The sequence below is a fragment of the Coregonus clupeaformis genome, unplaced genomic scaffold (genome assembly GCF_020615455.1).
Source record: "Coregonus clupeaformis isolate EN_2021a unplaced genomic scaffold, ASM2061545v1 scaf0548, whole genome shotgun sequence".
NCBI classification, from domain to species: domain Eukaryota; kingdom Metazoa; phylum Chordata; class Actinopteri; order Salmoniformes; family Salmonidae; genus Coregonus; species Coregonus clupeaformis.
Genome location: NW_025534003.1, coordinates 222,806 through 235,626, shown reverse-complemented (window position 1 = coordinate 235,626; position 12,821 = coordinate 222,806). Strand labels below are relative to the sequence as shown.

The 12,821-nt window shown below is 41.2% G+C and overlaps 1 protein-coding gene and 1 long non-coding RNA gene across 2 annotated transcripts; both read left to right on the top strand.

The window, feature by feature from the left end:
- Window positions 1-364: 364 nt before the first annotated feature.
- LOC121585370 (carcinoembryonic antigen-related cell adhesion molecule 1-like) lies at window positions 365-3,831 on the top strand. Its single transcript, XM_045215903.1, has 6 exons — window positions 365-410; window positions 1,027-1,347; window positions 1,969-2,244; window positions 3,155-3,409; window positions 3,550-3,661; window positions 3,786-3,831. The coding sequence occupies exons 1-6, from the start codon at window positions 365-367 to the stop codon at window positions 3,829-3,831; spliced, it is 1,056 nt and encodes a 351-aa protein (XP_045071838.1).
- Window positions 3,832-4,271: 440 nt separating this feature from the next.
- On the top strand, window positions 4,272-4,979 carry LOC121585852. The gene is made up of 4 exons (XR_006003898.2): window positions 4,272-4,337; window positions 4,472-4,507; window positions 4,703-4,734; window positions 4,914-4,979. It is a non-coding gene; the product is annotated as an uncharacterized LOC121585852 (long non-coding RNA).
- Window positions 4,980-12,821: the final 7,842 nt, after the last annotated feature.

The following is a 12,821-nucleotide window of genomic DNA, read 5'->3' as shown; positions in this document are numbered from 1 at the left end:
TCCCAGAGCCAGGGCGTGACACACAGCAAGGCCCAATCCTGAATGGCGGATCACATTCATGAATGACGATGTTAGGAAAAGGTGTGTGTTCTCGTGCCATGCAGATCATTATCCAGTTTACCGTAATCCTGTCCTTCATGTACAGTAAACCACAAATAAATGTATCAAAATAACAACATTACAGGGCCATTACCTGAACCGATACAAAGGTCACTGCAATGTGGCTTATGGTAAATGGGGAACTTCCTTGTCACCTGGCTGGCGGCTCTAAAAGATCATACCTCTGCCTATTTTATAGCATCATACTGTGAGTGTACTAGAAGCGCTCTCTAAATCTGTAACAGAATAAAGTATTCCAACAGCAATGGAAACTATAGTAGCCATCTCTCTCACTCTGTCCATACTCACAGGTAAAGCAGATATCTTCTTTGTCTCTTTAAACCTCTTGTTGTTACCTAGGCCATGCTTTACAGCTCTTTGAGTTGTACATTTACAGTGTAGTTACATTGAATGGTGTTCCTTCCCCCTCTTAATTGCACGTAGCCCTAACTGCACAATAACTACACTCGTTGCTAATTTCATACATCTACAGTTTCCTTTCATTGAAATTAAATTGTACTATTGTACTATAGCTATGTACAGTAGAGTACAGTAATTACACTGATTACCTAAGCAGGGGAGAAAACTCTGTCAGTGACCATGACTTATTCTGTTGACTTATTCATGTATTTGTCAGACACCACGTGAAATTATTAAAATGTTGATTCCACGTCCTATTCTCCTGTGTTTGAACTACAAATGTTGGCTACACTCCTTTTTGTGCAAGACAGTCTGTCTGTGTTGTGTTTATGTATAACTAGCTATGTTTGACTATTACTGCTGAGTGATTGTTACTGGGCCTACTGTTCTCTGAGTCAGCCATTTAGAACGGTCCTGAATGATGGAACGTTTGAGTGGACAGTGTGTACCTACATGTACAGTATGTTGTCTAAGGCCATGCTCTCTGCCGCCCTGTATTCCCTCCAGGTCTCTGTGCCGGTCAGGGTGTGTTACCACAAGGCCCTGTGAATGGAGCAGAAGGAGGGACAGTGATGTTCATTACAAATCTAAGTCCACCAGCCCAGCCGTTCATAAAAATATCCTGGAGTGTTGGTGGAGCCAATATTATAACCTCTACCGGTTCTGACGCTATAGGGCCTGGATACGGAGACAGGATCACTCTGAACAAAACTACTTGGTCTCTGGAGCTCAGGAATCTGACCCTGGCTGACAGTGGAGAATACAGACTGGCTATAACAACAGCTACAGCAGAAACAATCAATGGATCAACTAAACTGGTTGTGTATGGTAAGTCCAAGTGTCATGACAAAGAGAGTTAAAGCTAAAATCCTTAACTGAAACAATAACAAAGTGGTCATCCCACTTCAGTTTGGTAAAAGCTGAGATATGGGCCTGGTGAAATGGAACCACTCTCACATTCATAGACAGAGCTATGGATTCAAGGACTGACCATCCATGATATCAACATTATAGTTTTAACCATGTTTTGAGGCTATACAGTGTTCGTTTACATTTATATTATTTACAAACATTGGAGTAAAACAAGCTTATATTTTGGGTTCTGATGGGATATAACTGTTGAACTAAGATTATGAGGCACTGACGTCAATTCAAAGTCAATTCCACATTGGTTCAAAGTTATTTCGGGTGGAAACAACATTAATTCAACCAGTGTGTGCCCAGTGGGAAGTTACAGTCTTCAAGAATCAATGGGTATATATCATCAATTTAAAAGTCGGGATTCTAGCTTTAAGAGTTTAGTTACCATGAGTAAAGTTTGAAATAGATATTCACTTGACCTTATCATCATCATCATCCTCATCATCATCATCATCAAAACCATTAAAATCCTCATCATCGTTGTAGTGTCTTTGATATATCATAAGTCTTTGGCCTCTTGTTTTACAGAGAATGTATCTGATGCAAACATCACAGGACCAACAAACAATCTGTTTGCAGATGTGAGCTCTGCCACCTTAACCTGTGAGGCAGCTGGTAACATCACTGCTATACAATGGATGAAGGAAGGTCAGCCTCTGTCTGCTGGTGGCAATATATTCTTCTCAGAGGAAAACAGGAACGTATCCATCAGTCCTGTGAAGAGACACGACGGCGGAGAATACCTGTGTAAACTCATCAACCCTGTCAGCTCTGCTACTGCCTCCTATAGCATGATAGTGAACTGTGAGTAAAGGTCTATAACTCATCTAATGCTCTATGGGTCAGTTTCTCAGACACAGATTAAGCCTAGTCCTGAACTAGCAAGCACGTTTCCAAGTATTTTAAAATCAAGGACTAGGCTTAAAGCTGCAATATGTAACATTTTGGGCGACTCGAACAAATTCACATAGAAATGTGAGTTATTGATCTGTCATTCTCAATGAAAGCAAGTCTAAGAATTGGTAGATATGTTCTATGTGCGCTATTTCTATGTTTCCCGTTCTTAAGTTTCATTTTTGCATCTTTTACTTTCGGTTTTGTACACCAGCTTAAAACAGATGAAAATACAATATTTTTGGTTATGGAAAATACATTTCACAGCGGTTTAGATGGTTCAATGATTCTCTACACAATCCTTGCTTGTTTTGTCACATAAACTGAAATTAGGCAAACTATTCGAATTTTAGCAACCAGGAAATGGTGGAGAGATTTCTGCATAGTGCACCTTTAATCTGTGTCTGGGAAACTGCCCAATGAGATGTTACACTCATAATGCCTAGTTCTTAGAGCCCACGTATTTCCTGGTCAGGTCATGTGGTCAGGGAAAACTCTAGGCCCTCATCATACAGCTGTAGGATCTCAATTTGATTAACCTGTTGCAGAATAACTTTACTGCATTGCAGGAAATGTAAAATGTGTAGTGTATTTGAGGTTTAAAAAGGCTTCTGAAGTTTGTAATTTCCATTTTGAAATTTCAGACTTGATTTTCCTTATGAAAAATGTAGCAACCCCTACGAAGATGTCCATTAATTATAAACCACATAATAATTCATTATTTTCATGCTGTAGCAAACTGGCTCAAATTAAGATCCTACATCTGTACATGTTGTGTTTACTACTACAGTCTGAGGGTCTTCTGCTCCTGGGCTTACAGATGGACCAGACTCCATGATCATCCTGGGCGAACATGTCGCTGAGATGGAGTCATCCACCCTCATTTACTGCTCTGTTCAGTCTGTACCGCCTGCTGCGTTCACCTGGTTGTTCAATGGGCAACAGACAGGTGTACATGAAGCTGGATACATCATAAAGAGTGTCAGCTACAACAACAGCGGGGACTACCGATGTGATATTAGGAATGATCTCACCGGACACGTCGTCTCTATGGGCCATAGTCTGTCAGTGAAAGGTACTGGTCTCTGATACAGTCACCATTAGAGGTAGACCATCGAAGCTAACTAATGCCAAAAACGTGCAACATCACATCAGCATCTGTTCTATAGGTAGTGTTTTGTTTATTGAATGTGTTCCTGTGTTGGTGCGTTGCAGAGAAAGCCCCTCCACCCCTAAGCCCAGAGGGAGCAGCAGGTATAGCAGTCGCTGTGATGTTGATAGTGGTTGCTGTGGCTCTTGGTCTCTATTTCGGCATAACCCATCATTGGTGAGTCTATGAAACCAATGTGATTGGTTACGCCAATAAGTCATTTTTGTGTATAAATATTTTGCAGACCATTTTGGCAGTAAATAGATGTCCCATATGTAAATGTTTTCTGTATGTTGTTTAGGAACAACAAAGGGAACAACAAACAGAAAGGTGGGAGAAAAACATGATCATTTTAGTCTAGTACACGTTTATCAATTACTGTATGGAGATATCATTCATACATGCACTGAGATGAGAGTGGAGAGCCTCTCTGTGCTGCAGATGATAACCACAGTTGTCCTTTATCATCTGTGATGTCCAGCAGATACAGACACACTGTCCCAGACAGAGGATATGTCCATGTCCAGCTCTGACAAAGGATGTGAGGGGCACGAACTGACCACCCAAATCCAGGACAGAACCCACGATCGCAAGCAACCGCAACCAGCCACCAGCCATACTGTAGCCACCAGCCATACTATAGCTACCAGCCACACACCAGGAACCAAAGGTCAGAGAGAAGTTTGCATATTGAGTGTAGCAAGCATTTCTGAGCTGACAACAATCTGTCTCGTTATCAAGTTCATCAACTGCTATTTTGTTTGTTTGTTTGTTTACACCAGCTTCTGCAGGTGTAAACGAGTATGAGTGTGTAGGAAATAAGAAAACTGGAGCTCCAACACCACCTCCAAGAGTGAGTTTCCACCACAAAGTTAAATAAAACACTTCCCACCATGTCCTGTATGAGTTAGTTACAGCGATGGCAGCATTGTGACAGACTGCGGGTCTGTAAGCATACTGACTGAGTCCTTTACTGTTCTCCCTCAGAGAAAACTTCTTACCAGACAAACCAACACTGACACTGTAAGTAGTATTGCACCTCTGGCACCTTACTGGTACCTTACCGCATTGAAGCATTTTGTTATAGCTGTAATGAAAAGGAGCACTCTCTGATACACAATCTTTGATGAATATCCTACCTACAGTAGTAGCTATGGATGATTTACACAAACGTGCTCACTGTGTCTCGTTCTGTCTTTACTAACCCCGGAAATACAGGGCTCCAACATATACAATAAAAGTATAAAGTGGTAAGTGAACTTTTTATTGCATCGTCATTATGATATTACCTTTGATTATACTTGTTTTATAGTGCCTCGGTCTCCATCTCTCTCTCTCTCTCTCTCTCTCTCTCTCTCTCTCGGTCTCTCTCTCTCTCTCTCTCTCTCTCTCTCTCTCTCTCTCTCTCTCTCTCTCTCCCCTGACTCAGAGAACAGCTGATCTCAATTACATATCTTCAGTTGGCTCTGGACTTCACCCATCAAGTTTTACACCTTAATCAAGTAAACATGGGCACAACAAACCACTGGATGACCAGCCAAGAAGACTAAACACTACTGTCCTCCACCTCTGATGAGACACTGGTCTTTGTACACCTCAGCCATCCAGCTATGCCTAATTTCTTAATGTAATATAGAACAGTCAACACTACACTGAGACACAAGGACAAATTGTATCCCCTCTGAAAGGAGGAAGTTTGAGTGATCCTGTTATGCTTGCTGACTCCTAATCCACTACCTACGTGGTTCTGGCCAAAAGTAGTGCACTATATAGAATGCAGAAGATTAACTGAAATTCCAATAAAATGATGGAATTAGATTTTTTATTCATCTCATGAACTGAACCCTGCTCCATGTATAGATTTTGTTAATGACTTTGAAATTGGTTGTAATACATAGAAGCTTGACCCATCACACTTTATTTAGAATAATATTATACACAACTCATGCACCGTGAGTGTTAAATGAGTGGGGTTGGATTGAATGAAAATATCACAAAAGAGTACAGAGAACTTTGTATTTATCAAGGTTTCTGATCACTATAGGGTCTTGTAAATATTTCTTATTTTGTCTCACGGGATGAATTGAACAATAAAGAAATTCATCCCAATGGGAAATGTCTGTTTAAATTAGACAAACGAAACAGGAACCTACAATCTGTGTGTTGCTTTTCATTCATATAGATTGTTTTTTTTAGTAGGAAGAGAGATGGAGGCAGCAAAAGTTATCTTTGATATCGGCAGCACTTACTGGTAACGCCTAAATCATTTGTCACATCAACATATTTTGTAGTATATTTAACCCATCTACATCTGTAATATGTTGAAGTACAATTGCTCACTTTAGCCCTACCTTTGGGCAACACATTTATGATTTGCGCCTAAAAGGGAGGGTGGAGTTCTCTGGTGCTTCCACAGAGGATCCCTCCTTCACTATAAAAGATGTGGAGATGACTGACGCTGGGAACTTCACCTGTATCCTGACAGCCTTCCCTGCTGGCTCATTTGATGGACTGCAGGTGGGCACTGTGGGCCGCCATACTGTAGTGATGTCAGCAAAGTCACAAATCCGGCGGTTCAGTGGAGTATGGCTCCGGGGTATCCAGTGAACTACTACCATGTGGATTATACCCCCTCTCTGGAGCCTATGGAAGCTCTACGGCTGCTGACGGTGCAGCATGGACCTTGTCTCCTCTCCGCCACCTTGCATCATAAATATTTGTAGATCAGTCAGTCACAATTTATCCATGATACGTCATGGTTTTGATTCTCTCGAACAAGGCCAGCATGGCTTTGATCAGCTGACCTGGCAGGTTCCTTGAAGATGCCAAGCATTACATGTCTTTTACAATGGTTGGGTATTTTGGCAAATAGGTATACACATATAAAAATGTAAAAATGTTGAAAAACAAAAGTATCTGCAGATGAATAAACAGATTTAGAATAATCATTGATTAATCATTGTGCGTGTGCTATGTTTAATCTCACCACAGGAGATCAGTATTGTTTGGGAAATTTGTGTTGGGAAGTGGGGGGGAACACAACTCTGGTGTGGGCCAAGGGACTGTTGGATACCTATCTATAAAAAAAAACTGCCTAATAACAATAGCTATGATAAGAACAATATGACCAACAAGTGATAAGCATAGAGATACATATAAATAATGTTAAATAGGTAAATACATAACATGTACTATAAATGTTATATTTAATTCTGTGGATAATTATATAAAAGCCAAGTAAGTGATATAATCCTATTGGCACGGAGGTTACTGTGCCTGTGTTAACTTAAGGAACATGAACTCAATCCCCATCAGAATGATTTACCCCTCATACTCACTTACAGTCAACAGTGAGGAAGACTCAGTGGAGGCAGGACAGAGTGGTACAGTATGTTCTGGATGGAGGAAGACAGTGGAGGCAGGTCAGAGTGCCACAGTATGTTCTGGATGGAGGAAGACAGTGGAGGCAGTACAGAGTGGTACAGTATGTTCTGGATGGAGGAAGACAGTGGAGGCAGGACAGAGTGGTACAGTATGTTCTGGATGGAGGAAGACAGTGGAGGCAGTACAGAGTGGTACAGTATGTTCTGGATGGAGGAAGACAGTGGAGGCAGTACAGAGTGGCACAGTATGTTCTGGATGGGCTGAGGTTGTTCAGTGCATCACCTTCACTTATCTTTGTGGTGGAAGGAAGCTGCAAATGAAAATTAGCCTGAAATGATTTATGTGAATCAACTTATAATAAGAACATTTATGATACTACGGTGTAAAATAATACAACTGCGACTACATAAGGTTGTCTGATACCCCAGGTTCTGAGTGTAATCCACTAAAGGCTTTTTTCATAACCACCTACAGTATAGGTCTACTGTATTATCAATAACGAGTTATGTTGACAAATCAGCAGCAGCCATATTGACCATAGTCTAAAAAGAAAATCCTTACATAACCAAAAAGGGTTATATCACTTGCTTAACATATGGAACCCACGGGTGCATCAATCGACTCTTAAGGATTAACTGCCACCTGCAGTTATGCTATGTTTGCCCAAGAGTATAATTCATTGGCTGACCCCTCCTGTTGACCTGGATGGAATTCTGTGATCCTCAACCCATAACAAGTCCCATCCAGCTGACTACTTAAAAATGGTGAAAGCCCTCAACAACGCTGACTTGCTGAAACAGGTTTTGGTCCAAGTGTCTATCTACCTCTATGGTTGTAAAGGTCAACTGAATGCTCTTCAAACAAACAGCTTCGAATAACAGTGGACAGGACATCAACTTCATAAAGTATTTATCCTATACATAGCTTCCTTAGATTTTAAGTCTTACATTCCTTAGTCACCACTAAAAGGGCGCGTGGAGTTGGCTAATACTTCCAGAGGCAATCCCTCAATCACTATAAAAGATGTGAAGATGACCGATGCTGGGAAATACAGCTGTAAATGGGCAGGCTCCATCAGTGGCACACTTAAAGAAACAACCATCCTCACTGTGCTGGGTGTCAGTAACTCTCAAGGGTGATGTGAGTTATCCTATCAAACAAATGTTATTTATTATGTATTTATCATTCTTGCCATTATTTGTAATGCTCCTGTCTAGTAATCCATCCCGCAAAATGCACTAAAGAACAAGAGATGGTGTGGGAAATCAAGGCTGTATGTGTAAACAGGTCAAATTGTGTTTTCAGGAGAGCCACCATCATCAGTAACATTGTCAGTGGGGTCTGTCACTAGGATTGTGCTAGCAGTGCTTGTAACGTTGATTGTCATCTCTGAGTGAGAAGCAATCCAAATATAACCCTTCCTACACACCTGCACGCACGCACACACGTGCACACGCTCGCACAAAAGTGTTTTAAACATTGGCAAGTGATCATAAACTTCAGGCATTCAAAGAATACTCCTGACTTGCCTGATGTTGACAAATCAGCAGCAGTCATACTGACCACAGTCTAAAAAAACGTCCTAATAACCAGAAGCAGTTTCACAGTCTACCACACTCATGGGAGGAAGCACAAAATATTCTTCCTATATTTTCACTTCTCTATCTAAAGCGGGTTGTTAACCCACATTAGAAAAGTAGCCCAAAGAGACTCTTCCAACGTCCATGCTCAGTTCCTGGTTGATCGAATGCTTAAATTATTAAAAGTGTGATCACACAGATTACATTTTAATATTTTGTGTACCAGGAGTGCTATGGAAACATGCCGACTGTCTGCCGTTTTGCTGCTGACATACATTGGCCTCTCTTCAGGTAAGACAACTTTTTATTTATGACTTTCTCTTATAGAGAAGGTCCTGTTAACCTGGAGGGGAAATATAGAAGGTCTTGTTAACCTGGAGGGAAAATAGAGAAGGTCCTGTTAACCTAGAGTTGTGTTCAGTAGACATGAAGAAAACAGGGAGTTACTATCTGAACTATCTGAATTTCTCAGTTGCAAAATTTTTTGATATGTTGGGCCCAAATGAACACAACCCAGACAAGAGGGGAAAACAGAAGCTAGAAAACAATAATATAACTACTGTATGATTCTGTGTAAAAAAAAAAAAATGTATATACAGTGAGGGAAAAAAGTATTTGATCCCCTGCTGATTTTGTACGTTTGCCCACTGACAAAGATATGATCAGTCTATAATTGTAATGGTAGGTTTATTTGAACAGTGAGAGACAGAATAACAACAAAAACATCCAGAAAAACGCATGTCAAAAATGTTATAAATTGATTTACATTTTAATGAGGGAAATAAGTATTTGACCCCTCTGCAAAACATGACTTAGTACTTGGTGGCAAAACCCTTGTTGGCAATCACAGAGGCCAGATGTTTCTTGTAGTTGGCCACCAGGTTTGCACACATCTCAGGAGGGATTTTGTTCCACTCCTCTTTGCAGATCTTCTCCAAGTCATTAAGGTTTCGAGGCTGACGTTTGGCAACTCGAACCTTCAGCTCCCTCCACAGATTTTCTATGGGATTAAGGTCTGGAGACTGGCTAGGCCACTCCAGGACCTTAATGTGCTTCTTCTTGAGCCACTCCTTTGTTACCTTGGCCGTGTGTTTTGGGTAATTGTCATGCTGGAATACCCATCCACGACCCATTTTCAATGCCCTGGCTGAGGGAAGGAGGTTCTCACCCAAGATTTGACGGTACATGGCCCCGTCCATCGTCCCTTTGATGCGGTGAAGTTGTCCTGTCCCCTTAGCAGAACAACACCCCCAAAGCATAATGTTTCCACCTCCATGTTTGACAGTGGGGATGGTGTTCTTGGGGTCATAGGCAGCATTCCTCCTCCAAACACGACGAGTTGAGTTGATTCTAAAGAGCTCCATTTTGGTCTCATCTGACCACAACACTTTCACCCAGTTCTCCTCTGAATCATTCAGATGTTCATTGGCAAACTTCAGACGGGCATGTGTATGCGCTTTCTTGAGCAGGGGGACCCTGCGGGCGCTGCAGGATTTCAGTCCTTCACGGCATAGTGTGTTACCAATTGTTTTCTTGGTGACTATGGTCCCAGCTGCCTTGAGATCATTGACAAGATCCTCCTGTGTAGTTCTGGGCTGATTCCTCACCGTTCTCATGATCATTGCAACTCCACGAGGTGAGATCTTGCATTGAGCCCCAGGCTGAGGGAGATTGACAGTTATTTTGTGTTTCTTCCATTTGCGAATAATCGCACCAACTGTTGTCACCTTCTCACCAAGCTGCTTGGCGATGGTCTTGTAGCCCATTCCAGCCTTGTGTAGGTCTACAATCTTGTCCCTGACATCCTTGGAGAGCTATTTGGTCTTGGCCATGGTGGAGAGTTTGGAATCTGATTGATTGATTGCTTCTGTGGACAGGTGTCTTTTATACCGGTAACAAGCTGAGATTAGGAGCACTCCCTTTAAGAGTGTGCTCCTAATCTCAGCTCGTTACCTGTATAAAAGACACCTGGGAGCCAGAAATCTTTCTGATTGAGAGGGGGTCAAATACTTATTTCTCTCATTAAAATGTAAATCAATTTATAACATTTTTGACATGCGTTTTTCTGGATTTTTTTGTTGTTATTCTGTCTCTCACTGTTCAATTAAACCTACCATTAAAATTATAGACTGACCATTTCTTTGTCAGTGGGCAAACGTACAAAATCAGCAGGGGATCAAATGCTTTTTTCCCTCACTGTATACGGTTCGTAATCCCTCTCTCTCTCTCTCTCCATCTCTCGCTCCTCTTCGGTCTCCATCTCTAGTAGTGTTGGAAGCTCAGGTCAGTGTTGACCCACAGGTGACGGGGTACCTGGGTAATGATGTCACACTGCGTTGTGAGTTGCTCCAGGGCAATCTCACTCAGGCTGAGTGGCAGTGGGAGAACTCAGATAGCAAAAAGGTTTCCATAGCTGTCTTTAGCCCTAACTTTGGGCAAAATATTTCTGGGTCACCTCTAAAAGGGAGGTTGGAGTTCGATGGACCTTCCACAGGTGATCTCTCTATTACTATAAAAGATGTGGAGATGACTGATGCAGGGAAATACACCTGTATCCTGACAACCTTCCCCAGTGGCTCATTTCAGAGAACAACCATCCTCACTGTACTGGGTGAGTCTGGAAGATCAGCTTTAATATTGCAGATAGATTGTAGCTTCCATCAACGTAATTGTCTGCATCATTTCCAATCCCCTATATATTTTTTGTCAATATAAAAAATATATTTTAAAATATATATATTTTTTTTCTTTATTATTTTCCCCTAACCCTACCATCCTAATTGGAGTAAAGTAATGGACATCAACACTTAGGCTTCTACTTCCAGCTTATACATACTATGTACATTTTACGGACACAGTATATTTTACAATAGTTATCTTTTGTTTGTTTTTAGTCCCATCCTTCAGCTCCACTCAACCCTCTGGAACTCTTAACATAGGCAAGAAAATAAAGGATCTTATTAAATGATTGATAAATAAATCTTTGATTAGTGACAATAGTTTTTCTGCAGATACTGTAGGGTTCAGTCTGACAATCAGCTGGGTCAGAGGTCAAAGAGTTGACAGTGGTTCTGTTTCCTTTCCCAGATCAGACTCCACCTCCATCATCTGGCGAGGTTGCTGGAATTGTTACCGCAGCCCTATTGGTAACAGTTGTCATGACAGCCACAGCTTACCTCATCATTGTCAGGAAGAGGTGTGTGTAAACTGTCTGTAACACATCATTAAAGAGAACATAATATATACAGTTGAAGTCGTAAGTTTACATACACTTAGGTTGGAGTCATTAAAACTTGTTTTTCAACCACTCCACAAATGTCTTGTTAACAAACTATAGTTTTGGCAAGTCGGTTAGGACATCTACTTTGTGCAAGTAATTGTTTACAGACAGATTATTTCACTTATAATTCACTGTATGACAATTCCAGTGGGTCAGAAGTTTACATACACTAAGGTGACTGTGCCTTTAAACAGTTTGGAAAATTCCAGAAAATGTGTCATGGCTTTAGAAGCTTCTGATAGGCTAATTGACATCATTTGAGTCAATTGGAGGTGTACCTGTGGATGTATTTCAAGGCCTGCCTTCAAACTCAGTGCCTCTTTGCTTGACATCATGGGAAAATGAAAATAAATCAGCCAAGAGCTCAGAAAAAAAATTGTAGACCTCCACAAGTCTGGTTCATCCTTGGGAGCAATTTCCAAACACCTGAAGGTACTATGTTCATCTGTACAAACAATAGTACGCAAGTATAAACACCATGGGACCACGCAGCCGTCATACCGCTCAGGAAGGAGATGTGTTCTGTCTCCTAGAGATGAACGTACTTTGGTGCGAAAAGTGCAAATCAATCCCAAAACAACAGCAAAGGACCTTGTGAAGATGCTGGAGGAAACCGGTACAAAAGTATCTTTATTTATTTTTGGAGAAATGTTCTCTGGTCTGATGAAACAAAAATAGAACTGTTTGGCAATAATGACCATCGTTATGTTTGGAGGAAAAAGGGGGATGCTTGCAAGCCAGAGAACACCATCCCAACCGTGAGGCACGGGGGTGGCAGCATCATGCTGTGGGGGTGCTTTGCTGCAGGAGGGACTGGTGCACTTCACAAAATAGATGGCATAATGAGGAAGGAAAATTATGTGGATATATTGAAGCAACATCTCGAGACATCAGTCAGGAAGTTAAAGCTTGGTCACAAATGGGTCTTCCAAATGAACAATGACCCCAAGCATAATTCCAAAGGTGTGGCAAAATGGCTAGGATTAAATGTCAGGAATTGTGAACATTTTAAATGTTTTTGGCTAAGGTGTATGTAAACTTCCGACTTCAACTGTATCTCAATGGCATGTAATGTATCATCCTGTGTTAGTTA

Bases quoted from the DNA above. Each gene is read 5' to 3' on its own strand.
- LOC121585370 (XM_045215903.1), top strand. From the start codon at position 365: ATGGAAACTATAGTAGCCATCTCTCTCACTCTGTCCATACTCACAG. The intron at 411-1,026 runs GTAAAGCAGATA...TATTCCCTCCAG, and splicing joins CACTCTGTCCATACTCACAG to GTCTCTGTGCCGGTCAGGGT. The intron at 3,662-3,785 runs GTGAGTCTATGA...TATGTTGTTTAG, and splicing joins TTCGGCATAACCCATCATTG to GAACAACAAAGGGAACAACA.